Source organism: Theobroma cacao, chromosome 9 (genome assembly GCF_000208745.1).
Source record: "Theobroma cacao cultivar B97-61/B2 chromosome 9, Criollo_cocoa_genome_V2, whole genome shotgun sequence".
In the NCBI taxonomy this organism is placed as follows: domain Eukaryota; kingdom Viridiplantae; phylum Streptophyta; class Magnoliopsida; order Malvales; family Malvaceae; genus Theobroma; species Theobroma cacao.
In genome coordinates this window covers 36,371,570-36,398,378 of record NC_030858.1, presented here as the reverse complement: position 1 = coordinate 36,398,378, position 26,809 = coordinate 36,371,570, and the positions used below count along the sequence as shown (strand labels likewise).

The following is a 26,809-nucleotide window of genomic DNA, read 5'->3' as shown; positions in this document are numbered from 1 at the left end:
CGGATCGGCGGTGGTAGGGTTTTGTTTCATGAGATAATTAATTCACCAAGTCATTGAAAAGAAATATATATAATATATAATATGTTGTGTGCACCCTAAAGTTTTTTTTTTCTTTTTCTTTTCGGGTTAAAATATTTTAATTTTTTTTGAAGTACTCGAGCTATTATTTCGTTACAGATTTAATAGTAATTTTTATTTTGTTTCATGAGACTTAACTGATAAAAATTAGGAATGTTTGTAGGACCTTTAAGATATATTTTTTCTTTTTGATGGTCCATATGCAGAATTTATGAATTTAGTTTCCTAACTAATGATTCGGATATATTGGGTTATTATTATCAAATCAATTCCCCAACTATCTGAAGTCATAATGTTATTAGCAAACTTTGCTGAATCAATAATGTGGCATACATGGGGAAGAGGCAATCTTTTTTGCATACGATTAATTTTGATTCATACATGGGGAAGTCATTTTTTTTATATATTTTATAAACTTCTTTCTCTTTTCTAGAAATTTACATAAATCGTTAAAATGCTCGTAAAAAGCCTATGGATGAATCTTTTTAATTTGTAAAATTTTATTTATTACTTAACCACACTAACTTGATTAAGAGAATATAGCCTTTTTTGAAAAAATTAAATGCAATAGAATTATTTTGAGTTCAATATGTATTAATTTTTCACCTAATTTCCCAAGATAAATGTGGAAAAGTTATATAAATTACTGTGTATTTTTAATTTATTTTGAAAGAGTCTTGGAAAAAAAATATTTCTCAAACAGTATTACTCTTCGTGAAGCAAAGCAAACGGATGGTAATAAACGTGTGCTTTTGCTTTACTTTCCCTGCGCTTGATTGACTGATAGTACAAACGTGCGACGTTTGCGTTATGCCATAAAGGAAATGGGGTTCAATACGTTGCTGTTGCGGGTCAAGCGGTTTGGAAGGAGGACTCGGACTCATCTCCATGACCATAAAGCGTGTGCCTAGCCGTGTGGCTCTTGGTCGCTGCTCCCAAATGCTCAGGGAGTCGATGTTTCTTCGAGGCCAAGGCTCGATGGGCACTTAAACTTCAAATCCAGTTTGCAGATTTGGTGGGTTTGGGCTTTTGTTTTTTGTTACTCTGAAAAACCAAGCTTGTATTGTATGCCTGAATTCATGTAAACAACTTAACCAATGTATAGATCATCTCTTATCTTACAAAGACTCCTTCATGATAATTTAACATAAGATTTTAAAATTAAAACTGCTTAGGGACCACAATGGGTGCTAAACTCTGAACTTGAATGGCAAAACATAGAAAGTAATTGGGATTATATCAATTATAAATGTATAATTCTATAATTATTTAACTATAATTATAAATTATTTGTCGATTAATTACTTATGAGTGTGAAATTCTATTTTAAAATTTTAATGGATCTCAAAAATTCCTTATTAAGAGTGAATAATTCATGTAAATGAATGTAATAAAAAAATTTATTGTGTAATACCATATCCCAATTGAATGTGATAGTTATTATTAAAATCTATATAAGAGTATAAGTAAAATTTTAAATGTTACGTGATTTAGGCTGAAAAATTACTGAATTAATAATGCTTGAAAACTGATTGTTACAAATTAATTTTTATGCTCCAAAAATTTTATATTATATGATAAAAAGCACAAGACACTAGAAACAATAATTATATATATACACAAATCGATTGTTTTGAATTTCAAGCACAATATTATTCCATCATTTCTAAATCGAATAAATAATATATTATTTTAAGATATTTTCAAATAAAATATATTTTTTCAATGTTATCATTAATTGAAATATTAGTTTTAGATAAGATACTCAACCTCTTCTGTCACTGTAAAGACAAAATTTGTAAAGTAAGGAATAAAATTCTTATTCTTATAACTTTGAATGTATATGGAAAGTGAACATTTAATTTAGAACTGAAAGAGTATTATTTTTATTTATATTTGCTAATATTAATTCAAGACATATATATACCTCTTCTTTTCATTTTTGTGAAGATGGATGGGAAACCGGTTTTACCGGTTCGAAGGGCTGTTGAAGCGCTCCTTAACCTTCAGGGAGCTTGCAGCCGAAGGACCCGGTAAAAGGTTAAAAAACAGCTAAAAAGTTTTCCATTCGCGTTTTAAATTTGAAAAAGTTTATCATTTCTGACTTAACCATTTTCGTTTTCTTTTGGAACCCAAAGGGCGGGTAGCTGATTCCATCTTTCCCTGGTTTTTTCCTTTTTGCTTTTTCCGCTGGTGATTTCTCTTTCAGTTCTGTTTGTTTCATGAGAAAATGTAGGAAGAAGAAGAAGAAGACAAGAAATGAAAAATTTCAGATTCCCGTTTTGTTATATGATTGCATAAATTGTTGACCTTCGATCTGATTTTGATTGGCATTATGATAATTTAGTGGGAATTTTTTGTATTTGTTCTTGGTTTAATTGATTAATGGTTCTTGTTTGGAATCTTTGGATAATTTTATGATTCTCTAGCTTCTAATGATTGGATCTAGGGTGAGTTAGGATTTCATGTTCGTTAATTTCCATGAATTAGCTTTGTCTTTTTCTTTTTGGGGTTTCTATTTTTTTATCAATCAAAATCGTTAAAAAATGAGAATATATGATGATATGAAAGGATTCCGTTCTCTAATTTAATGATAATATTTTTTTGAACAAATTGTTTCTGATGGATTATTTATTGTGGACAAGGAATTGTGTCACAGATTTTATTTTGCATTTATCTTTCTAATTTCTCGGGGAAAGGGGATGTTTTTGTTGTATATCTTGGTTCATAAATGATTCAAATCATGCTTGTTGAATTGTGGGCTGCTTCCATTGTTGTTGTGACCTGTGATGTTGATCTAGTTCTGACATTTTGTTTCAGCTGGTGATACAAGATGGCAGATGGCGAGGATATTCAGCCACTTGTCTGCGATAATGGAACTGGAATGGTTAAGGTATCAATTTAGGATAGTCTTTCCTTCATGTGTTTATGAGTGATTTGGTGTTCTAAGCCTTTTGTTTTAGGTTTGTATGGTCTTTTCCAATGATATATTTCCCTCTGTTTAGGCTGGATTTGCTGGTGATGATGCTCCAAGGGCCGTGTTTCCTAGCATCGTGGGTCGTCCACGTCACACGGGTGTGATGGTTGGCATGGGTCAGAAAGATGCATATGTTGGGGATGAGGCTCAGTCCAAGCGTGGTATTCTGACTCTTAAATACCCAATTGAACATGGTATTGTTAGCAACTGGGACGATATGGAAAAGATCTGGCATCATACCTTCTACAACGAACTCCGTGTGGCTCCAGAAGAACACCCTGTTCTTCTCACTGAGGCACCTCTCAACCCAAAAGCCAACCGTGAGAAAATGACCCAAATCATGTTTGAGACCTTCAATACTCCTGCAATGTATGTTGCTATCCAGGCTGTTCTTTCCCTCTATGCAAGTGGTCGTACAACTGGTAAGCAATTGACTACCCTCAATCTCATGGATAAAAGTTAACCAAACTCAAAGTCAAAATTTGCCCTTTGGTTCAGGACATCTTCACATCTTGAAGGATTTTGTTTGTGGATTAATTAGGGAGAAATGTGAAGTAACCTCAACTTGGTTGCCATTTCACCCCATTGTCTTGTTTGTATTGATTTTGTGCTTATTCAGTAGTTTTCATAATGATTTAAAAGTCTTCCTGATATAACACCTAGAACTTTTAGTTATATAGTAGGATCAGGATCTTTGTAATTTACATGTACTCTGCTCATTGTTCATCTGCTTACTGTTCTCTACAATACTTTATGTAGGTATTGTTCTGGACTCTGGAGATGGTGTGAGCCACACTGTCCCCATTTATGAAGGATATGCCCTCCCACATGCCATCCTCCGTCTTGACCTAGCAGGTCGTGACCTTACTGATGCCCTTATGAAAATCTTGACTGAGCGTGGTTATTCATTCACCACTACAGCTGAGCGTGAAATTGTGAGGGACATGAAAGAGAAGTTGGCATATATTGCACTTGACTATGAGCAAGAGCTCGAAACTGCCAAAACTAGTTCTGCCATTGAGAAGAGCTATGAGTTGCCTGATGGTCAGGTGATCACCATTGGTGCTGAGCGTTTCCGATGCCCAGAAGTCCTTTTCCAGCCTTCCATGATTGGAATGGAAGCTGCTGGCATTCACGAAACCACATACAACTCTATCATGAAGTGTGATGTCGATATCAGGAAGGATTTGTATGGAAACATTGTTCTGAGTGGTGGAACTACCATGTTCCCAGGAATTGCTGACAGAATGAGCAAGGAAATCACTGCCTTGGCCCCAAGCAGCATGAAAATTAAGGTGGTGGCTCCACCTGAAAGGAAATACAGTGTTTGGATCGGAGGCTCCATCTTGGCATCTCTCAGTACTTTCCAGCAGGTATTATCTACTTCTGATGATGATTATTGACAATTTTATTCACATAACGGAGTCCATGCTTTTACCATTTATATATAATTGCTCTATGTTTTCATTATTGAGAAGGAAATTTAGGACATAACTTTGTTATTTTTAGTATTTTTTCTCCATGACAAATGAGTCCTAGATTGAGCAAATTAGCTTCTCCTGCGTGACAGAAGGCACTTTTCTGCAAATAGTCTGGTTAATTGCACATTTGAACTGAACAGGATTCGTATATTTACCTTCTCTCTTGTTATTTTTGCTTTAATAAGCTTTATACACATACTAAAGAAGTTTACTTGATTGTGATTGGAATGCAGATGTGGATTGCTAAGGCAGAGTATGATGAATCTGGCCCATCAATCGTTCACAGGAAGTGCTTCTAATTCATCAGAATGGAGGAGGAGGAGGCATAAAAGCAATGTCCTGTTTTTTGCCAAAGCAATTTCAGCTCGCAAGTTTTTGATCTATTCTATTTCTCTTAAAAAGTTTTTTTATTTTTAAGCTTTGCTGTTTCTCTTATTTTCTTAATGTTCATATTGTCGTAACAATGAACTAAGAGATGGTGCTGATGATGATAGAGTTCAAATTCATTCATTTATATTTGTGATTTATGGTCAATTCTCTAGCTTTTTCCATTGTCTCCTGAATCCTGATACATGCTTGAAATGTCACTGGGAATTCTTGTTTGGACCCTTTTTTCTATTTTAGGATCTGGAATACCCTGTCTCTACAGGTTCAAATTTGACCTCTTTCCCTTGGCTGGGTTCCCTGATCATTTGCCTAATGTATCCTCAGCCCCTATCAAAAATTAAATACTACATGCCAATTCATGTCACCTAAATGAGGAGGGACAATTTGACTAGACTTAGTAGGACTTAGAAATTGATTACTCTCAGAGTTTAGATCATTTAATCATCCAAACGCTGCTTTGAGTTTTCGATTTTATTCCTGTGTTAGCTGCTTTAAGTTTGTATCACTCACCTGCTTCATTAGTGAAAGGAGATTAATTTTTAATTGTGTCTTGTGGATGCATGGGTAGGTAATTTTTTTGCTTGCTTATATAAAATTTTTTTAAAGATTTTTTTTATAATTAAACTAAAAAAGAGGTACCCATCGAATTAAATTTAAAACAATATCAAACCAATTAACGAAAAAGGGAAAAAAATCCAAATCAATAACTAAAAAATTACTCGAAAATATTGAATCAAGAAATAAATATTTATAAACATAGAATCAAACTTTTTTGTCACGAACTCATATTTTTAATTCAAAAAATTTATTTATCAAGTAAAGTAACATTCTTACTTATAACTTGAAAATTCATTTTATCTTTTATTAATGGGAGATTTGTGCTATCTTAATATTTTTTAATAATATTTCAGATTGATATACTGTACACGTTTTTGGAGTATTAAAAATATATTTATTTAGTTGATATTATTATTCTTATATTTTTGTCAAAAAATGAATAAAATATAAATTAAACAAATCTAAAAAAATTGAATAAATAAAAGATTTACAGTTAAAATAAAAGTTTTTTTTTTAGGGTCATTTCACTTGTTTAACACAAAAAACATTTTTAATTTAATTTGACCTTTTTTTCCGAAAGAAAAGAGAGAAGAAAACAGCTGGTAAAGTCTTACTATAACGAAAGAGGCAGAGGCAAACACTTCCCAAGTTGCCGAGATTCAAATATTCCTTCACCTCAATAATTCAAGAAAAATTTTCTTCTTAGTCCAACCAATCCTCTGTGTTTTTGTCTATGCAATCAAAGTCAACACAAAAGTCAAGCCCTCCACCCTACTTTCGCAGAAGCAATAAACCACAAAAAGTATCCTTTTAATTCCGCCCAAAACTTCAAAAAAACATCTCACTTTCTTCATCTCAATTACGAAAACACAATAAAATGACAAAACTCTTTTGAAGAAACAAAGTGAAAAAGAACAAGAAAAAAAAAAACAGAATGGAGCTCCTAAACCCGGCCCACCCGCCTCACCAGGACCCGAATCGAGACCCCATTTCGGGGTTGAGTTTCAGGCGCCAAGTTGATCGTCCGGGGAGTACCCAGTTGCCAGAAATAGCGGAGGAAGCTGGTGGCGGTGGCGCTGGGGAAAAAGACAAAGTTTTTGTTGCGGTGGGAAAGTCTGTGGAGAAAGCGGTTAATTTGTTACGTTGGACGTTGAGGCGGTTTGGCGGTAAAGATATCTGTTTGCTTCATGTTCACCAGCCTTCACCACTGATCCCTACTTTATGTAAATACTCTCTTTCTCTCTCTCTCGTTAGAATTTTGTATTATATGACTTGGTTAAGCAGAGTTAGTAAATGGGTGTTTAAGTTTTTCTTCTTTTTATGTTCTATGGTGTGTCTTTGGTGAAGATCTTTGTTTTCTTCAAATACGTAGGGGGTTTTCTTTCTGTCTGTTATTTTAATTAAGAAAAGTAAAAATAAAAATCGAATGAGTTTTCAAAGGCAATGAGGGAGTTGTTAATGTATTAGTAGAATGGACTATTTTGAGCTGAACTTAAATAATTTTTCGTTTGACTTCTGCGTATTTGCTGTTAAACCAAATGTAATCCATGGAATTTGTTGGATTCAGAATTCAGATCTCCCTTTTCAGGCAGCCTAATGAGTAACTTTCTACATGTAAAGTTGTTAATTATATGTTATTGATGGTCATAATTTGGCAGTGGGGAAACTACCGGCAAGTCAAGCCAATGGTGAAGTCGTTTCTGCATATAGAAGGGAAGAGAAGGAAGAGTTGAGAAAGCTTTTAGAACATTACTCAAGTTTTTGTGGCAAATTAAAGGTGCGGTATCTCTTTCTGTGCTGGGCGAGCAAATTTTTTAATATCTGCCTACATTAAGGTAAATTGGAGCCTACAATCTGTAGTTTATGACATGTCATAAGCACCAGAGATGGGACTTCCAAGGCATAAATAATGTGGATGATTTTGCTTCACCAGAACTTTCTTTTATCTGTCAGTCTCACTTGATTATAGGTTGAATCTTATAAAGGAAATTCAGATATCTTTACTATGTTCCATGATTTATTGGCCTCATCTTCAAAGAATTCACTTTGCAGGTGAAGACAAGCATTATCACATTTGAAGCGGACCAGGTTCATAAAGGAATTGTAGAACTGGTTAACAGACACACTATCAGGAACCTTGTTATGGGTGCCATACCAGAAAAGTAAGTACTTCTTCTGTCAAAAATTGAATGTTCATCTTTCCATTTTGGAACGTTGCAAATTAAGTCTGCTTTTTAAAAAAAAAAAAAACCAAGACTCTTACTTTTTCTGCATTTCATATTGTTTTTTCATAATTCTTTTTTTCTTGTTCTACTTTTAGGCATTAGAAACTATAGCACGTCAATACTGCATGCTAAGTTTAATATAGGAAGTGTTTAGCAATCATTTCATGTCTCTTCCCATTTGGAATCAAATTTTAGATCGCTTTAGTTTTGTTCCTGTTGTGTGCTTAAGAATAATCTTCAGCCTCATGTTTTAGATCTGTCCTTCTTCATTTTTCATCTGAAAATTATTTGTAGTGCTTTTTTTTCTGGTATCCTTGATTAGTATCCTAATGGTTTAATACAGTTGCATGAGGATAAAAAAAAACTCCAGCAAAGCACGTTATGCTGCCAGAAATGCTCCCTGCTTCTGTGATATATGGTTTGTCAACAAAGGGAAACTTGTGTGGATGAGGGAAGCTTCTGAAGAGCCAAGTTCTTTGCCACCAGTTGGTCAAGCCAAAGCTGCTATTGCACAAATGCTGAGGTCTAACTCACTGCCACATACTAAGGGTGATTCTTTAGTCCACCCTGACAACATTCATTCCAAATCTTCTAGAAGTATACCATTTGTTGGAACTACCCAATTGACTGAGACTGAACCAGCTCATATGGATGTGTCTGTGTCACCCACATTATCTAGTTTTGCCACTAAATTTTCTCCCCCCTACTATCAGAGTTTGTCTAGCCCAAGTTGTACAAATACTGGCTCAGAATGTGCTTCTTCCGAAACGAGATGGTCTTTAGATTCTTACTCAAAGGATGAGGAGGAAAGTCTATACAGTCGGCTCAGAGAAGTAAGTATGGAAGCTGAAGCATCCAGGAATGGAGCATTAGCAGAGTCATTGAAATGCCAAGAATTGGAATCAGAAGCTATGGAAGCTATCAATAAGGTAGGTATCCACACTCCGTTAGAGAGACTTTGGTTTGTGTATCTTGCAGTTCATCATTTCAATCAAGCTGGTGAATTTATGGCATTTTTTGCAGTACATATCACTTGCACCATTGTAGTTTCATATTATGGTATTAATAGATTTAAACTGAGAGTGAGGAGAACTTGGAATGAGAATGCAGCCTTTTATCCCAGCTTCTTTGTATGTTCGAGGTCTCTTTTCTGCTGTCTTTCAGCAACGAAAGGAAAAGTATTAGCTAGAATATAAAACGAATGTTGATGCAAAATATTAGCCAATTTGTTTGCACAATACTTACTGGATTCTAGTTAGTTGCAACACATGATGGTAGGTAAGGTACTATGAGTATGGTTAAAGTTTTGGATTCTGTTGGGTGTTCTAAAGTTTGGAGATCTGATTATTTTTCAGCTCAAAGATTTTGAATCTGCCCGTTTTCGTGAAGTTAAACTTAGAAAGGAAGCTGAGGAAGCCCTTAGAACCACCCTGCAAGAACAAGAAAAGCTCGTTAATGAGAAACAAGAAGTAACAATAGAGCTTCAGAAGACCATGAGAAATGTTGCTCTCCTAAACAGTCATGCACAAGAAGCAAATCGTAGGCATGATGAAGTTGCTGGAGAATTGAAACTCATCCAAGCATCTATTGCAACTTTGCGGCAGGAAAAGCAGAGAATCAGACAGCAAAAAATGGAAGCTGTGCGCTGGTTAGAACGTTGGAGAAGTCACGGGCAAGCTGGAGTCACAACTTGTAATGGTTTCATTGGGCTTGTTGAAGATTTTCCTGAGTTAGCTGAATTTTCATTGGCAGATGTCCAAACTGCAACATGCAATTTTTCTGAGAGCTTCAAAATTGGAAAGGGAGGACATGGTTGTGTTTACAAGGGGGAAATGCTGGGTAGAACTGTTGCTATAAAGAAGCTGTATCCACATAACATGCAAGGGCAGTCAGAGTTTCAACAGGAGGTTGGCATCTCTCTCTCTATGTTGTTGTTTTCCCTGGCACAATAAAAACATGTTTCTATTGATTCCCTTCTGGGCCACTGCTTCAGCAATTGCATACACTTTCTTTCCCTCTCTCCCACAGATGTTCAAGGGTTAATTTAGTCTTGAATGTATAACCAAATTTGTATAATTTCTCTGCCTTTCAGTAGACTGGCAACTAGTCTGAGTTGTAATTTGTCATTTCATATAGCCTACTAGTCTAGAGTTGTAATTTCTGTGTAATAATAGTTTGTGTGTTTGTGGGTGCAGGCTCAACTTCTCAGCAAATTACAACATCCTCATCTGGTGACTTTGCTTGGTGTATGCCCTGAAGCCTGGTCCCTAGTGTACGAATACTTGCCCAATGGAAGCCTTCAAGGCCGGCTTTTCAGGAAAACAAGTGTTTCTCCCTTGACTTGGAAGACCCGAGCACGTATAGTAGCTGAAATCTCTAGTGCTCTTTGCTTTTTGCACTCTACAAAACCTGAAAAGATTGTCCATGGTGATTTGAAGCCTGAGAACATTCTTCTCGATTCAGAATTAAGCTGCAAGATATGTGATTTTGGTATCTCTAGGCTGGTAACAGAGGATACTCTATATTGCCCAAGTTTTCGTCGTAGTACTGAGCCAAAGGGTGCTTTTCCATATTCAGATCCTGAATTTCAAAGGATAGGAGTCCTGACTCCCAAGTCTGATATTTATGCCTTTGGATTGATCATTCTACAGATACTCACTGGGAGGCCACCAGTTGGGTTAGTAGGTGAGGTGCGAAAAGCTGTGTCATGTGGTAAATTAGCATCAATTTTGGATACATCAGCTGGAGAATGGCCTATGTTTGTGGCCAGGCGTTTGGCAGACCTGGGGCTGCAATGCTGTGAATTGTGTGGTAGGGATCGGCCTGATCTCAAACCATCCCTGGTGAGGGAACTGGGGCAGTTGCATGTCTCTGTGGAGCGGCCAGTGCCATCTTTCTTTTTGTGCCCCATCCTTCAGGTGAGTGTCTTCTAATTCATATGACTACATTAAATAATAGAAATATTTCAATACTCATTGATGACCGTGTTAAATGGACTGATTTTGCAATGAGCTAATCATGTCAATTTGAGCTTGCTTTTGACAGTTTCCTCGAAACTTATTTAATAGCTTAATCTAGCCTCAATTTAGTTGGATTCCTTGTGTAATTCCTCTATGAGGTAATGAACTTTCTTTTTGACTTCCTAACTCTTTTTTAAATTTTTACGTACCCCAACTCTAGTTTAGGGTTTGTTGGAATTGCTTTGGACATCTCCAAGGACATGCTGTACTGCACACATCATTACTCTTACACCTTTCAGCACAAAGAAAAAAAAAAGAGAGGAAACAACTTATTGCGAAAACTGAAACCTCTTATGGCATTACTTTTCAAACTAGGATTTGGGCTTGTACATAGGCTGTAATTAGTTCAGAGTAGTGTTTATGAAACTTAAACTTTGTGAAACTCTGAAAGAGCTCAAACAATACTGCTGCATCATGAGTGCCACTTTTACTCTTTCCAGCCTAAGTTGCTTTGAGCCTAATTCTAATTCAGGACTCTGATACTGCTTAAGATATTATAGGTTTGACTTTGTCATACTGTACATCTCACATGTAATTGTTCGTTTTCCAGGAAATAATGCATGACCCTCAAGTGGCAGCAGATGGGTTCACATATGAAGGAGAAGCCTTGCGTGACTGGTTGGAAAATGGCCGTGAAAGTTCACCCATGACCAATTTGAAATTGAGTCACTTAAATCTGACTCCTAACCATGCAATACGTCAGGCAATTCAAGACTGGCTTTGCAGAGCTTGAATTCTCATGATTCTATGCTTGTATGTAGCCTGTGTTGTAAGTATGTACAGTGGCATCCTATCTTCACCATTATAGATTATGCAACCATAGGGGGATTGGTCATCACTGATTTCTTTACCATCAAGCTAGCTTTCATGCATCATAGTTGTGTACCCAAGTGACCCAACCAAATACATAGGCATTGACCGAATCAAAATTGTGGGTGTCATTTATTGTGCAAAAGTGGGACTGTATCTGTTTTGCATGGACAAAGCACTTGGGAGTCACAGGGTGTTAGTATAAGATAATTCGCAGTTATCTTGTTAGAAAATTCATCTTAACAATCATCAATACAGCTATAAAAAGTGAAAATTTTAGGCTATTTTTGGCTTTATAAATTCATTTGTAAGACGGGATGCTGTGTTGAATTAAACGTACAAATTTGGATTCAAAAAAAGAAGATATAAATTTCTATTTACTTATCTAGCTGCAACAACAGGTTAACATGTTTCATAATCCTCTATACTTGAGCATAAGAGCAAGAAACCATACTGCTTAATCGACTACAAATCTATCAGTGGTAGGAATTCAGGTAAAACCTTGTACGACCTGAGAATCTGTCTCTCAACATCCTTGCAGAATGCCATCTCTTGCAAGGAGCAGTGAGGAAGTTTGATTCTCAGAGCTGTTGAAAGGGTGATCATCTTCTATCAAAGTTCCTGTCCTCGGTTCATTGTTGTCAACCCCCAAAAGTGGATTAGACTCACCAGTTCCACTCCAGTTATGAAATTCTTCCTTGCTAGGGACCATGTTCTCTTTGAAACTTGTTTGAGGTTCAGGTTTCTCGAACATCTGTCCTTCACTGAAACTGCTCCAAGACTTGAAACTCTCTTGTTTCTTGCCAGCCTCAGAGGATGCATTCTCATTGCTCTGCTGCGGTTTTTCAACTCTTTGCATCGGACCTCCTACATTTGTAGGCGGGAGCTGATTTTCCTGATTTTCATGATCGTTAAAGTCTGAATTACTTCTTCCATATGTTACATGTGATGATTCCTGCAAAATGCCTTGACTTGAAGAAGCCCTCTGGCAGAAACTCCCAAAGCCTTGAATCCCTCTTGTTAGCTTCCGAGCTCGGTTTCTCTCTTCTTTCAAAACAGGTCCTTTCTCAAGCAGCTTCAGTATTCTCTCTGATTTCTTTCTAACAGCTAACCCCCAATTGAACCTGCACATTAAAATATTAGATCTTATGAACAAAATCCATGAAAGTACAAAGACAAATTACAGATGAAGTTTAAGACAAACCCTTTCTCGTCTATGTATTGAAAGCCTTCCATCTTTACAATAACATCTTTATCACCCTGAAACTCCTCTGCAGTACTCTCTGGTCCATGAGTCATCAAATGTTCAAGAACTATCAGAGAATTGTAAGAGATTCTCCAATTCTTTCTTTCGAATTTCGCCAACCTGATTTGTACGAGCAAAAGATCAAATGGAATATCACTTATATAAATCATACTGTTAAAATCTGATGAAATGAAAAACAGCCAGAGACAGACAGAGAGTTCATAAATACATACTTCTTGTGTAAAATGTCTACAATTCTCCAGTAATCATCTAATTCAAAAGCAGCCCTTGAAATCGAACCCAGCGTCCGTGTGTCTGGTGTCCATGTATTCCCATTTGTAGCTTCTTCAGTCAATCTGCGGATACCAAGGAACCAACAGAAAAAACCAACCCAGATCAAATCTAACTCTTCTATTTAAGTTACAAGGAAGAAAAATAACTGGAATCCTATCTCCACTTAGACTTCCTCGTATGTACCACAAAAAAAAAAAAAAAACCGACAAGAAAAAACAAACTTACAGCTGAGCAGGAGTAACATCAGTTAAAGCTAAACGAGCTGTTTTGATCTTCTCCTTGAGGAAGAAAGATGCTTGTTTCTTGAATTCATGGAAGAAAGGAGAACCCATGTTGCTGCTAGGATTCTTGCTTAAGGTAGACATGGTCTAAGCAAAAGAAAGATGGGGCAAAAGTTGAATCAAGAAATACAATCTCGATCGAGTTTCTGGAAATGGGTTGAATTTATTAAATCCTGATGATAATGATATCCAATGAAACAGCAGAGAACTACACCTAATACTATCTCTCAAAATATTAAAAACAAAGCAATGAGAAAGGAATGCTCAGTCGAAGATGTTTGGTTCAAAAGAGGAGAAGAATTCAAAGTTGATGTCAATGATGGAAACACAAAAATATGGGGAGTAAAGTTCACCATGGGAATTTGTAGTTTTATAGAACGGAGAAAAAACAATGGAGGTAAAGTCAACATCTACATGTTGGGCAGCGGGTGCATTTGGTTTTGAATTTGAAAACGGGGAACTGTTGCTTGGTACAGCTAAGTTTTTTACTTCTTCCAGGGACTGAGGTGGTAAAGTTCTTTGAGACTTTGAAAGAGACGCTAAGCTGGAGCTGGAAGTAGTCATTCTGGCAATAACTTTTTCTTTTTTCTTTTTATAATTTCTTTGGTAATATTTTCCTTTCAAAGGATCATCCAAAGTTTCCACATTATTAAGAGAATCTGATATCTTTTAGAAGAGTTCCACATCCCATGTTTTGACAAAATTTCAAGGAATATCCTCACCATCAAACTATGATTTTTAATACTTTCACACTTTCATGGTGACACTCGAGCATTTGGTTGATTAGTTGATACATTATTTTTTTATCTAAAAAATAGAGTTCGAATTTTTTTTTAATTATAAAAATTAAAAAAAAAAAAAACACATTCAAGGTGCATTTTTAAGTTAAATCCTTTAACAAATATGCATACTACAATTGTCTATTTTAGAGGCAAATTTTTTATATTTTTAGTTAAGATGAGTAATAGATTGATTTGATCAATTTAATCTTAAAATTTTAATAATGGAATTAATCAAATTTTTATAAAAATTAATTGAAATCCACGAAATTATATCAAAAATAAGAAATGACCGAAACCCACTTATATTGATTGGTTAAGTCGGTTCTAACTATTATGAATATCAATGGCATTTATATATACCATATTTTTATAACTTTGTTTAACGTTTCAATAATATTAATGACTTTAGTTTAATTGTATATATATATTACAAAAATATTAATAATATTTAATATATATTCTTAATAAACAGTTTTTTGATCGATTTAATTATAAATTTAAGATATCAAATATTGATTAAAATAATCAAACAAATCATCTCTCTTAATCAATTAATATCAAACTTGAACAAATCAAACTTAATTAATTGAATTCAACTAATTTCCATCAATTATGTCGAATTATAACTATTAATTCTGACAATACAAGTCCCCAACGTGCCACTTGGTTCAATTTTGTTTTCCTTGCAATAAATGAGATTTGCCTAATTTCTAACTTGCCTTTGTAGACTTTGACTTAGGGACAATATTGTAACCAAACCCAACATTAGATAATGCTTATCAAGTATTGTCAAACGCTAATGCATTAGGTTTTATCCTCTTTCATTAGAATTTAGAAGCTTAATGGTAAGTTAGGAAGGAACCTAAGGATTTTTCTGAAGAAAATGTCAACCGCAAACCGACATGGGTAGCAAATATTATAATCACCCAAACCACGACGATTCAATCTTAGGGATTTCCCCTTTTGTTCTTTTTAAAGTAATAACTGGGAGTTGAAAATGTCGACCATTTGAACATTGGTAGATCCCCTACCACCTTCATCGACTGACACGAGGCTAGTTTTGTTTGATCCTTACATCCGTCATGCCGGCACTGGTAGGAGTAAGCCCCATAAGCACTATCACTTGACTTTCCTGTTTTTTCAGACAAAAAAAAAAAGGATTAAAGTATCAATGTCAAGAGTCAAGATCTCAACTTTGAATAAGGTCTTCGTTATCAATGAAATTAATCATGATCTAGGCCTGAAGATAGCTTTGGGCTGAACAAGGCAAAACTGGGGTGGGTTAGGTTCTTTTAAGCACAAACCAAGGTCCAATGTACCAGTCCAAGATGAGTCTGATTGAACCCGAAGATCAAACTGACCCAACCCAGGAGCTGTCGGCATTTCTAGTTTGGATCTTTGCCCAAGAATAGATATGGATAGCTGAGATTCAGAGTCACAGATCACACTGATTACACCAGCAGACACCCCAAGATTCCTGGCCTAGCAGCGAAGGCAACGCTTGGGATAGGCTACAAATTTTTAAGAGCACAGGCAGAGGGCCTGAAGTCTTTGGTTAGAAATTTAATGAAAGATGACAGGTTTTTATGGCTGATGAGGCATGCACCAAACTCCCCCAACGACAAAGCATTTACTGCCAATTCCAAAGTGGTTAGCAGTTATGAAAATTATGGGCAATTTTTAGTGAAGTAGGGTCCTATACACCTCATCCCTGGGCTGTTATTTTGCTACGTGGAGTCAGCCATGGACATAAATCACAAGAGTTACTTAATTGGGAGAGTTTCCATTCTTTTTTCTTTTTCCTTCTTCTGCAGAAGGTTCTGATGAATCTTTTTCAGTTGGCAAAGAAAAATATAGTCTCTTTAAACTTTTACTTCATTTAATGGGGTGTGTTTAGTTGTGTTTTGGGTCGGTGTAGGTTCATTGATGGCTTTCACCTATATACGAAACTGCTCAATCAGTGAACTAAGCAGAAAGTGGAAGCACTTGACATGGGCTGCTGTTTGAAATGAAATAAGTATAATAAATTTCCTTCTGGTCCTGCTGCTGACTTTGGAAAGATAAATGATCTGCAGCTTTAATTTAAGATGATCAACTTCACAAATGGCAATTGCTATCTGGTATCCAATGAGTAATCTACAGCTTTTGCTGCTGAAGCATTCCGGGTTGAGAGAGGCCAGAAGATAAAGAAAGGTGAACCTGTTTTGAACTTTTGAGTTTGGGCAGAAGATTGATGGCTTTGATGTAGCACAAATCAATTTCACAATATGTTCTAGGTTAGATTCTCCAGAAAAGTGTTCATTACATCAGAGGGAATATTGCCTGTAGAATTGGAAGTATATTTATAGTATATAATTTGAGGTGCTTCTAAGCTTTTAAGCAACCAATTGCAACCTGGTTAACCTGAAAAGGGGAAGAAGCTACAAGTTCAAGGCAAGAAATTTCTGTCCAGCACAGTTTTTACAGCATCCGAGTAATGAATTGTTTACTAAAAGAACGGAGCAAAGGGTGCAGATGCTCAACTAGCGTTGCTCATAGCAAGGGTTGTTCAAAGAAGGTACAGAAAGCGATAGTGCGGATAATGAAGAACAAAACCCTTTTCAAAAAGGAATGTCATTTATTAGTAGAAAATTACAATTTCTATGACAGTTTATAATGAACATGAACCAGCTTTTACACCTTTACACACCTCACCACCCAGTACAATTCACAACTCAGTTCCTCGAACCTCCAAGGAGCTTAGGTGTTATGTTACAAAGGTGACCAGGGAAAAAAAAGAACAGCAAAAAGGAAGTGCCCGAACTTTTTGGCAGATGTCTCTATATCTTCTATCTGTGGTTTTTCTCTACTTATACACAAGATCTCCATATCCTTCCCTCTAAAGAAATAACTATTATGGAAACATCATCATGGTACCGTCTTCTATCCCCTTGTGGTATTTCAAGTAACTCGTGAAAGTCCATGCCTGCAATAAACAAGGCCAAATATGTTACATTTAGTATTTTTAGTAAAACGTATAACGAGGAACAAAGAAGAAAAGGGGGAAAAAAGAATGAAAAAGAAATAGTATTTCTTAAGACAGATATTTGAATAGTACCAGCTTTCTTCGCAGCTCGGAACAGCACTTCCTCAACAAGATGCTGAGCAGGATCTCCTTCAGGCTGCAATGTGATGAAAAGTTCAACCTCAGACACAGCCTCCTCATTTGTTAGATATTGATAGAGTCCATCAGAGGATAATATCAAAAATCGGTCCTTGGGACCTAATTTGTGGTGGTGGAGAGACGGTACACAAGTGATATATGGTGAAGTTCCCTTGTAATCTATTCTGAACATCTCTAAAAGTGCATTATTCCATTTAGGCTGCAGAAGTTCAAAAAGAAACAAGGATAAGATACAGAATTTGATCAAAATCTTTCAAATCTAATCAAACAAAACGTCCAAAGGCAAATGCAAATACATAGCAAATAATTGCTCTAAGTTCCTGTGGTCCACCACATTGCAGAAGGCAGAGCATGCCAAAGCACATCCCTTGAGAATTGGAAATAGTTAGATTTCAATAGATTATATGATCTCTCTTTATCAGACAAATGATCACAAACCTTATCAATTTTTCACGGAAAAGGGAAAGCAAAAGATCTATTTCTATGTATGCTATTCATCTTATTGCAGAATGTCATTTGGCTCTTCTTCTGAAAAGCCATATTCTTTGGACTGGCAGCTTTAACTTTACCCATTTGCTCATTTGCTCATTTGCTCATTTGCTCATTTTAATTTCTATTTGAATGTGTGTCCAGAGAGAATAAAAATTAGAGCTGCAAGTCTGATGTGCCTTATATTAATAGCTACTGCCAATGATTTCCACATTTTGTTGTTCCTTTTTGCCAGAGACTGATTCCTAATGAATCATACTTGTATGCATTCTAGAAATTAAGCAAATTTTTTGCCAATGGTTCTGCATAGCTAGACTATGACTAATGTTTCCCATGTGATTGCTGTTCTCAGAATGATGCTCCAAGAATCAACTTTAACTTGGCCAATTCTGGGCAACATTCCTTACATAAATGCAAAACTTTTATGCTGCAAACAGAGTGGATGGAGTTTTTTCTCAAAGTTTTCCCAAAAATTTCAATTCTCAAACACCAAGGAAGCAAAAGCTAATTGCGTATATTCATCCTAAAGTAGTTCAAAAGTTACCTGTTTCAGAAAACCAGCACCAAAAGCTCGAGTGACCTTCAAAGAACCTTTAACCCGGTCATTCATCACTGCGTAAGCATCATCCGGATGTTCATTTATTATTCTCTGAACTTCCTGAAATGAAATAAGACATCGACCTCAATCCATCAACAAACAAAAAAAGGCATCCAAGTCATTCTTTGGGTACTAAAAGATCAGTATATGAGATCTTACCTCTTCAACACTGGTGCTATGATCCACACTTAGCTGAAAAGCAGTTAAATCAGGAATTGCACTAGATCTCTCTCCATCAAAACCTTCAAGATCATGCAATGTTTCTTCTTTAATCCTCTCCAAATCCTGTCTGACCTTCCCCAACCAATAATCCGGCTCCGCCTTTTGTGCCAAAACTGCCCTACTATCCCCGACATTCATCACATAAACATCCTCACCTTTCATCAACATAACAAGCACACAAGAACCCATCAAGGCCAACTCTGGATTCTCCATCAACATCTTATCAGCAATATCCAAATAAGACTCCTCTGTTTTTTGCAAAGCCTGAGACAGAGCTTTCAAAACATCACCATGATTTATCATTGATCTGGATCCATCAGACTTATTTCTACTCAACTGTTCCTTTAATTTCCTATCAAGTTCTAATCTTTCCCTATCCCATTCACACTTCCACCTCCTTTGGTTCTCTTCCCACCTCTTCGCTGCGCCTTTATACTTTCCTTTCAAATTCCTTCCTTTTCTCTTTTTTGAACTCGAAATCAAATCGGAATCAACTTCTTTCTCACAGGGATAATACTCTTGCTCCATACACCGGGAACAGGCATAATCGGAACAACCCCTAGCCGGTTCCCGTTCGCTACTCTGTTTTTCTTCTTCAGGGGAACTAGCAGGGGCTTGTTCAAAGCCATCATCCCATAACAAGCCCTTCAGTTCTTTATGAACATTCGAGTAAAGATTTGTCAGCAAGTAATCAGGAGCATCAGGGCCGTTGAATCCATCATAAATCCCAACAAAAACCCATCCATGTTCCTCCGAAACGACGACGTGTACCCGATCCTCACCTGCTTTGCCCTGAGCCCATTGAAGATTTTGACTTTCCATTGACTCATCATCATCTAAACTACCTTCACTGCTCAGATTCAAACTACTGACCGTCAAATTCTCATTGTGAGGATGAATCGGGTTCTTTTCTGACCCGATTGCCCATTCGGGTTCTTTAACCGAAACGACACCTTTAATTGGAGCCACGACGGAATTTTGGCCACGAGACATGGTTTTTGAGATGGCTCTTTGGAGGACCCGAATTAAAGATCCTTTTTTCGATCTGGTTTTAAAAGCAAAAGCTCCATGGGAAAAGCTTCTTTGGAACTGATCGGAAAAGCCTTTTTCGAGTGGACCCGAAAATAACCCGCGATTATAATTATTATTATTAATATTATCAAGGGGACCCGACATGAACCCTCTCTCAATCGGACCCGACATGAACCCTCTTTCTAAAGGACCTGAACCCGGAACGAGGCTACCCGACATCGGACCCGAAGAGTTCATTAAATTCTTCGGAATCGGTTGCAGCGGGATCGAGGAAAACGACGTCGTGCTCTCGAAAGCCGCGGCTCGATCGAAGCAGCTGTTGTTGTAACTGACGTACGGGTCCACCAGCGCCGTCGAAAGCGGCGTATACGTGTTGGCGCTAACGGAGGCCCCCGAGATCGTACGGAAAGTCGTGGTGGATTCTTCGGAATGGACCTTGGACGAAGAGAGTCGGGTCGGATCAGGTCTGACGTAGCAGAAAGAGTGACCGAGTCCTTCATCGAGGGGATCCGATAAGAACATGGAGATTTCCTTTCTACGACGAGCTTCTTCCCCGCCATATCCACCTCCGCCGGTGAAGCACACGGTTAATTTACCGAAACCGTTACCCATAACTAAAAAAAATAAAAAAATAAAAGAAGTTTTTCTTTCTCCTTGTTTCTCTCTTCTTTGCTCTTATCTTTGCTCTTAAACTGTCAGGGGAAAGAGAAAGAAGATGTGAAAAAGAAGAAGAAGCTGGGTTGGAGGATAGAGGGAAGGGGGGCGTTGACTTTTGGGGAGAGTTAGGGAGGGGGCTTTTCAAAATGAAGAAAAACGCACACTTTTTTGGGTTCCATTTTTATTAATGTTTTATGCTTTCTCTATTATTTTTAGTTTTTTTTTTGGGTGAGTGAATGGGCGGGGGCGTTGACTAAGATGGGGGAGTTTAAGCAAACTCAATTGGGGTTTGGAGGGTTTTGAAAGTTTAGATTAGTGGTGGTTTTAGTGGGGGATTTTATTCGAATTCTAATCGAGTTTCCTTTTTGAGAGCGTGCCTGCACGCTCTTGGACACGTTGACAATTTTTTTTTTTCAAGGCTTTGATTGATCCCCTCTTTGAGAGTGATAGTTTTCGTCTCTATTCCATGGCTCTTTGTATATCTTTGATTTTGCAATTTGTGAAAAGCTTTTTTCCGAGGGCAAAAAGTAGTGAGCTTAGAATGGCATTAGTGAGTATGTTCAGTCAAACACTGCTTAAGAAAGTACTAGATAGGTTCGTGTGCATTTCCCTTTCATAACAAACTTTTTGAAAGCTCTTTGCAAACAATATTTAGATTTTTGTTTTACGTAAATTAATTTTTAAATTAAAATTTTAGTCTTTTTTCAGAAAAAGGCTTCAACTGATTATTTTTAATAAACAATATTTAACTTGTAATTATCAAAACAATATTTAACCGTTTATTTTTTATAAACAGTATTTTTGTAGTTTTATTAACGAAGATGTAAAGAAAAGTTCAAATATATAGTTAATAGTAAGTATCAAAACAATATTTAACAGCTTATTTTTCATAAACAGTATTTTTATGATTTTACTATCAAAGATATAAAGAAAGTTTTAAATATATAATTAATTGATGAAAAGTGAAATTAAATTTATACTTGTAAGATCAAATATATAGATTCAAACTTTATTTTTTAAGCAAAGAGATTTTGCACCAATTAATTAAAATTTTATTTAATTGATATTTTTAATATTTATTTTCTATAAATAAAAAAATAAATAAAAATATGAGTGTACATCTTTGATTTTTGATAAATAAAAAAAAATAGTTATGGATTTGTTTCTAATAATAAATTGAGATTAGTGCGAAGGCCACGCTCCAATTGTGAGATTTGGGGAAGAGTTTTGCTCATATGGTGGGGTGAAATATTGAAAGAGGGTCATAAATTCTGGCATAGTTCGAAAAGTCAAAAGCCACCCACAACCAAAAAAAAAAAAAAACTCCTTAAATTTGCCTGGAAAAGCGTGCCACTATCACCGTTGGATCAAGCGGAAGAGGATTGATAAAAGCAAGGGTTGACCGACACCTGGCAGATCATTATTGACCACAGAGCGCCTCTTTTGTCAACGCGAGGTTCAATCCGCGGCTCAGCTTGACTTTTTGGCAAATAGAGAAAGTACTTCTCAAAATTCTCTTTCACATTTACCTTTTAATTTATTCATTCAATTCAAATTGCTCTCTTTAGCACTCTAACTTGCATATGGGAAATTTCCCTCTTTGTTTTTATATGCTTTATTGGCCCATTATTTCATAAAATTATAATATTTTAAAAATCCAATTAACAAGTGTCTATTTTACAAAGAGAAAAACTTCAAATAAATTATCATTCGGAATTGAATTATGAAAAGAAAAAGAAAGTACCCTAACGACATTCATTTAAGCTTAATTAAATCATTATTCGTAGTAATATTTTTGTATTAAATACAGAAGTGATAATAATTAATGTGATTATTTTGAAAGATATACTTAATATAATAACATTAAATATTGCCCTAAGGCACTCTTAGTAAAACCCATTGTTTTTTGCACTTTTAAGAGTTCTTTTCAAAAAGTACTTGAAAAGCATTTCTTAAATTTAATGTCTTTTCTTTCTTTTTTTCAACAAATTATTTTTGATAAATTTTAAATGTTATGAATTTTTCAAACTCTTAGCTATTGCTAATTCTTTTTCAAAAAAACATTCCCTTGCATATGTTATTAAATATGTTAAAAATATTTTTTTTATTGTGTGGACACATGTCCATGAGGGTATTTGCCACGTGACAATTAAAAATCAATGTGCTGGAGCATGAGATAGTGGTAAATGGTTTTTAGGTACATAATAATTGATGGAGGCCAACACCACCACACGAAAGTTGGATGGAGACTAAGCCAAATGTGTACCTCTTCCTCCCTCCTCTGTAAATTAAAATAAGTTAAGAAATCGAATTGAGGATTCTAGAGGAAACCTAGGTTATTGTTTATGAATTAATTAAACAAATGGGAAAGCTTGATTTCCACTTACATAATAATATCCCACCCACGAATTCAAAGCCATCATCATTCAATATTTGCGAGTGGAGAAACCTTGCTAAGCCACCATCTCCATAATCCCCATTGCATGACCCACCCCACTTCTGTCCTTTCTCTTCTTTATCCCCTCTTTAAACCTTATTTTATTTGTCCTAAAACTTTATTTAATTTGTGTATTTTGCTTTAAATGAATGTTAAAATATTTGACATCATATTTTAAACAAATTTAAAATAAGTTTTTATTATTAACGATTGATTAAGTGTTATTAATTAAAACGTAATTTGTAATTTTATATCACGTGATATTAATATAATATTCTAATAAATCGTATTAGAAGGTAATATAATATGATAATATAACCATATGATATTTTTCATCATTTACTTAACATTACGTCGACGTTACAAGATATAAATTAGCGAATAAAGCTTTGATTAATAACCGTTAATCATAAAGATCTTTTTGACTTAAAATAAAAATATAAAATTTTATGAAACGTAATAAAAAATAAAAATTTATTTAAAATTTTTAAAATAATTCAATACACTAGTTCTTTTGTCAATTAATTAATTATTCCTATACTCACTTTCTTCGCATATCAAAACTTGGAATAGTTCAAACCTTAATTAGATTATTTTGAGCAATTTTAAATAAAAAATCTAGAAAATATCTAATTTGGAAGACAATAAATATATCCTATTGTTAGCCTTGTTTTTGGGCATTTTGTATTGAATACTTCTAGAACATGTAACCAAATAATTTCAAAGCATGATCTAGTCAAATATACACTCGATCATCTTTTGATTTCTTATGAATTAATTTAATTAATTTTAATTTATTTTTTTAATCTTTCATCTCAACTGATCTTCATCTCTTGACCAAGTTGGTAGCATTAACTTATTAATTTCTAGCTGCTTATCATATGTTTTACTATAAAATAAAATAAAATCCCATTTTTATTTGTTTTTAGTTGTTTTTTTTTTTTTTTAGGATATCATTCAATCACCTTTTGGGTAGCTTTCACTCTTTAACTTACTGTTACATTGCTCGTTTTTACGCTTCATTAGTGCCTTACTCAATCATGGTCTTATAGACTAATCTATTTGCTCATGATCATCACAGCTTTAGCTCTTTTCTTTACCTTCTCCCGAGAAGATGAAGATGAAGATGAAGACGATGGAAAATTTTCCGTCCCAAAAAAGCTTGCTCTTGATAAACTTCATTCCTCCACTAAGTTTCTTCTTATCTTTTAGTATCTGAATTAATGTAGTATTCGAGTTAAATGAGTGAAATTAATTTTGTTGTACTAATTAAAATTAAATATGATGTAAAAATGTTCATTATTTAATTTCAATTCGATATTATCTAGTTAAATTACGAAAAACGTAACCTTTTTAAAAATTAATATTTTATGTTTCCGCTCTTTGAATATGTATCAAAATAAAATATATACAAAGAAAAAATTGACCAAAGGAGTTATTTGATTGAAAAGATGAAACTAGTTCTTTATCTAAACGAGAAATTGAGAGAAAGGGGTTATTAGTTTTGGTTTGATATTGACTTGAAAAGGAGGGAAGGGGAGGGGAATCTCAATCTTGGACTAAAAACCTTCATTGAGCATTTCCATGAAAAATAATAAATAAATAATAATATAGTGGTAAATCACGAGAAACTTCCAATGATTCCATCATGAACAATGACTAATTCATCAACCTTATTCTATAGAACACATTTTCTGAACTTTAAATAAGCAAGTTCTAGAAACAAATATAGTGGCCTGATACATTGACTCATCAACCTGGACCTTATAAAAAAAAAATACACATTTATGTTGTTTTGGGTGCCTAAAATCTTGACTTTAAATAGATAGTAATTAATAATTGTTTAGTTTTTCCTCCACATGTCCGGTGGGTGTTTTTTCAATTCAAGCTCTGGAGTTTAGTTATGAGTGGGTCTTTGTTTTATTACCTGGTGGACCTTTAGGCTTTGCTGGCACCATTGCATGTTGTGTTGACTTCTAGTGCTGTCCACTTCAGCTAAACCATTTTTTCCTCTTCATCTTCTTCTTCTTTTCAATTTGGCCTACTCAGTTCCTTTCACTCCAGCTTTTGGTAACATGGGGAAGATCCATATTACAAAAACCCTGAATCATGTGTCTTAAAAATTGGAGGAAGATTGAATTTGTTGTCCTGGGCAGGTGGAGTTCATAAAACACATTTCCTGGAACATATGGACATATTCCTACCAGTTTAAACTTCTGAAAATATCCCCCCACAAAGACATAGGTTTTAATTCTTTTGGGGGTTTAATCTTCTATCTTTCTGTCTTGTCTCAATCCTGTTTTTTGTGTGACCAATCGTTTTAACTTCAACTCCCCACACATGTAAAAGAAACCCATGTTTCCTCTTTTAGAATTACAGTGAAGTATCAATATTTCATGCCAAGAAACTATCAAGAATTGTTGAAAACATTAATGTGAAATTCAAAACATAGGGGCAATTTAGAATTTGATAGGTGTCTTATAGTCTATGGCTAATAATGAAATGTGAAAGAAATTTATCAAAGTCATAAGAAGAATAAGCTTGGGGGAAACAAAAAAAAATTGTTATCCTCTCTTTTGACTTTAATTAGATTTAATTGCTGCTTGGTGCTTTTCATATTGGGACAAGCAAAAACGAAATCAAACACGGCCTAATTATTTTATACATATATTATTTTATATATATATATTATATATATATAGAGAGAGAGAGACAGAGATGAGAGAGAGAGAGAAATATGATTCAAACTACGGAAAGAATGTTGAAGGGATAAAAGTCAAGGAAACTTAGTTTGCAAGGATATGGAAGTTGGGGGGGAAAATTGGGAAGTATAAAGAAAGATAATAGAAAGAGAGAATGCCAGCCATTGAGCAAACACAATCCAGATAGTTTGACTGGGATATGAAGTTGTAGCCACCATGGTCATTGTCATGAGCTATCAGGATCACCACCACCAATCTCCACTTATTTACAGTTTGATCCCACATCCTGATCCCCTCCCTTATATTAATTTCAAGAGAATTGGTCGTGATGATTTCATAAACTTCTCATTGCTCTCTCTCTCTCTGATCTCTCTCCCTACCTCTTCTTTTGGTATTCCATACGTGCACTTGTGCCTACCAATGAAATATTAACAAACATTTGTAAGTACAATTTTAAGAAACCCAAAACTTTTTTTAAGTAACAAAATTTGTCAATTTGTCACCCAATTTCTCTGTTGATTTTTTTATCTTTAAGACGCGCATGCGACGCGACCCACGCAAGTGACATCTTGTCCCTCTGTGGCAATCTATCTTAAGGCCATTCACCTCTTCCACATGCGGCCATGGGGAAACCATCTTGTCTGTAACATCTTACGTGTGCGCGCACAAGGCAGGCAGGAGAGGAGGGTCTCTCTTGACTTACTATTGCAAATCAACATTCAAAAGGATTTGCAATCAACTGTGTTGTTCCCATGTTTTGATCCTGTCAATATTGCTGAATTTCAAACTCAACTCGATTACTTTGACATTTGGTTTCGGTTTATTCGGTCTTTCTTATTCAATTATAGCAAGTATATATACAAATATCATAAAATAGTAGCAAAACACCAACATGTTGAATTTCTTATAAATTGACCCAACTTTCTTGCTTGTGACCGATTCAGACACTCACAATTCAACGTAACAGCAGTTCAGTTACAGCACAACTCTCAAGTTCAAATTCAATTGACTATGAGACCAGTTCTCTCTTCTTTTTTCTTTGGAATGGGGATGTCGCTGACAGGTTATTGTATTTCATAACAAAAACATGCAATTTGACTTGAAAAGGATGTTCACAGAGTCCCTGGACGCGGCTCTTCCTCTTCCTCACAGATGGGAGTGAGTTTGTTGTTCAAACCCAAATTGATTGCCATGGGCTCCGCCCTAAAGCAGTTCAGTGGGTTGTAAATGTTAAGTGGGGTGGGGTAGGAATCAATTGGCTCATTAAGAAGAAGACCCAAGATGGGAAGGCCTAGTACGTTTGCCTCTAGTTTGTTGAGCCTAGATGAAGAAAAGGGTCAACTAAGATTGGACTCCTTCTTTTCCTTGGC

General features: G+C 35.4%; 4 protein-coding genes across 6 annotated transcripts; 2 read left to right on the top strand and 2 right to left on the bottom strand.

Annotated features, from left to right (window-relative positions):
* Positions 2,125–5,092, top strand: LOC18590701 (actin). 3 transcript variants are annotated; one of them, XM_007016370.2, is made up of 5 exons: positions 2,125–2,221; positions 2,899–2,971; positions 3,084–3,477; positions 3,815–4,428; positions 4,770–5,068. In XM_007016370.2, the coding sequence occupies exons 2-5, from the start codon at positions 2,912–2,914 to the stop codon at positions 4,833–4,835; spliced, it is 1,134 nt and encodes a 377-aa protein (XP_007016432.1). In that variant the 5' UTR covers positions 2,125–2,221; positions 2,899–2,911; the 3' UTR covers positions 4,836–5,068. The 3 variants fall into 3 exon arrangements, with proteins under 3 accessions (XP_007016432.1, XP_017983629.1, XP_017983628.1); XM_018128140.1 differs by having other exon boundaries at positions 2,167–2,244; XM_018128139.1 differs by having other exon boundaries at positions 2,176–2,271; positions 4,770–5,092.
* Positions 6,084–11,756, top strand: LOC18590700 (U-box domain-containing protein 33). The gene is made up of 7 exons (XM_007016368.2): positions 6,084–6,704; positions 7,140–7,258; positions 7,534–7,643; positions 8,050–8,635; positions 9,062–9,613; positions 9,902–10,624; positions 11,277–11,756. The coding sequence occupies exons 1-7, from the start codon at positions 6,416–6,418 to the stop codon at positions 11,457–11,459; spliced, it is 2,562 nt and encodes an 853-aa protein (XP_007016430.2). The 5' UTR covers positions 6,084–6,415; the 3' UTR covers positions 11,460–11,756.
* On the bottom strand, positions 11,886–13,811 carry LOC18590699 (epsin-3). The gene is made up of 4 exons (XM_007016366.2): positions 13,302–13,811; positions 13,016–13,138; positions 12,741–12,902; positions 11,886–12,660 (listed from the first exon to the last, which is right to left on the bottom strand). Exons 1-4 carry the CDS (start codon positions 13,439–13,441, stop codon positions 12,063–12,065), a joined length of 1,023 nt encoding a protein of 340 aa, XP_007016428.2. The 5' UTR covers positions 13,442–13,811; the 3' UTR covers positions 11,886–12,062.
* Positions 16,722–20,473, bottom strand: LOC18590697 (probable protein phosphatase 2C 23). Its single transcript, XM_007016363.2, has 4 exons — positions 18,549–20,473; positions 18,336–18,449; positions 17,237–17,501; positions 16,722–17,104 (listed from the first exon to the last, which is right to left on the bottom strand). The coding sequence occupies exons 1-4, from the start codon at positions 20,253–20,255 to the stop codon at positions 16,989–16,991; spliced, it is 2,202 nt and encodes a 733-aa protein (XP_007016425.2). The 5' UTR covers positions 20,256–20,473; the 3' UTR covers positions 16,722–16,988.

Excerpts from the sequence above, each read along its gene's own strand:
- LOC18590701 (XM_018128139.1), top strand. The coding sequence starts at position 2,912 with ATGGCAGATGGCGAGGATATTCAGCCACTTGTCTGCGATAATGGAACT. Across the intron at positions 2,972-3,083 it reads ATGGAACTGGAATGGTTAAG|GCTGGATTTGCTGGTGATGA; the intron begins GTATCAATTTAG and ends CCCTCTGTTTAG. Across the intron at positions 3,478-3,814 it reads TGCAAGTGGTCGTACAACTG|GTATTGTTCTGGACTCTGGA; the intron begins GTAAGCAATTGA and ends TACTTTATGTAG.
- LOC18590700 (XM_007016368.2), top strand. The coding sequence starts at position 6,416 with ATGGAGCTCCTAAACCCGGCCCACCCGCCTCACCAGGACCCGAATCGA. Across the intron at positions 6,705-7,139 it reads ACCACTGATCCCTACTTTAT|TGGGGAAACTACCGGCAAGT; the intron begins GTAAATACTCTC and ends ATAATTTGGCAG. Across the intron at positions 10,625-11,276 it reads TTTTGTGCCCCATCCTTCAG|GAAATAATGCATGACCCTCA; the intron begins GTGAGTGTCTTC and ends TTCGTTTTCCAG.
- LOC18590699 (XM_007016366.2), bottom strand. The coding sequence starts at position 13,441 with ATGTCTACCTTAAGCAAGAATCCTAGCAGCAACATGGGTTCTCCTTTC. Across the intron at positions 13,139-13,301 it reads GATGTTACTCCTGCTCAGCT|ATTGACTGAAGAAGCTACAA; the intron begins GTAAGTTTGTTT and ends TGGTATCCGCAG. Across the intron at positions 12,903-13,015 it reads GTAGACATTTTACACAAGAA|GTTGGCGAAATTCGAAAGAA; the intron begins GTATGTATTTAT and ends CGTACAAATCAG.
- LOC18590697 (XM_007016363.2), bottom strand. The coding sequence starts at position 20,255 with ATGGGTAACGGTTTCGGTAAATTAACCGTGTGCTTCACCGGCGGAGGT. Across the intron at positions 18,450-18,548 it reads ATAGCACCAGTGTTGAAGAG|GAAGTTCAGAGAATAATAAA; the intron begins GTAAGATCTCAT and ends ATTTCATTTCAG. Across the intron at positions 17,502-18,335 it reads GTGCTGGTTTTCTGAAACAG|CCTAAATGGAATAATGCACT; the intron begins GTAACTTTTGAA and ends GAACTTCTGCAG.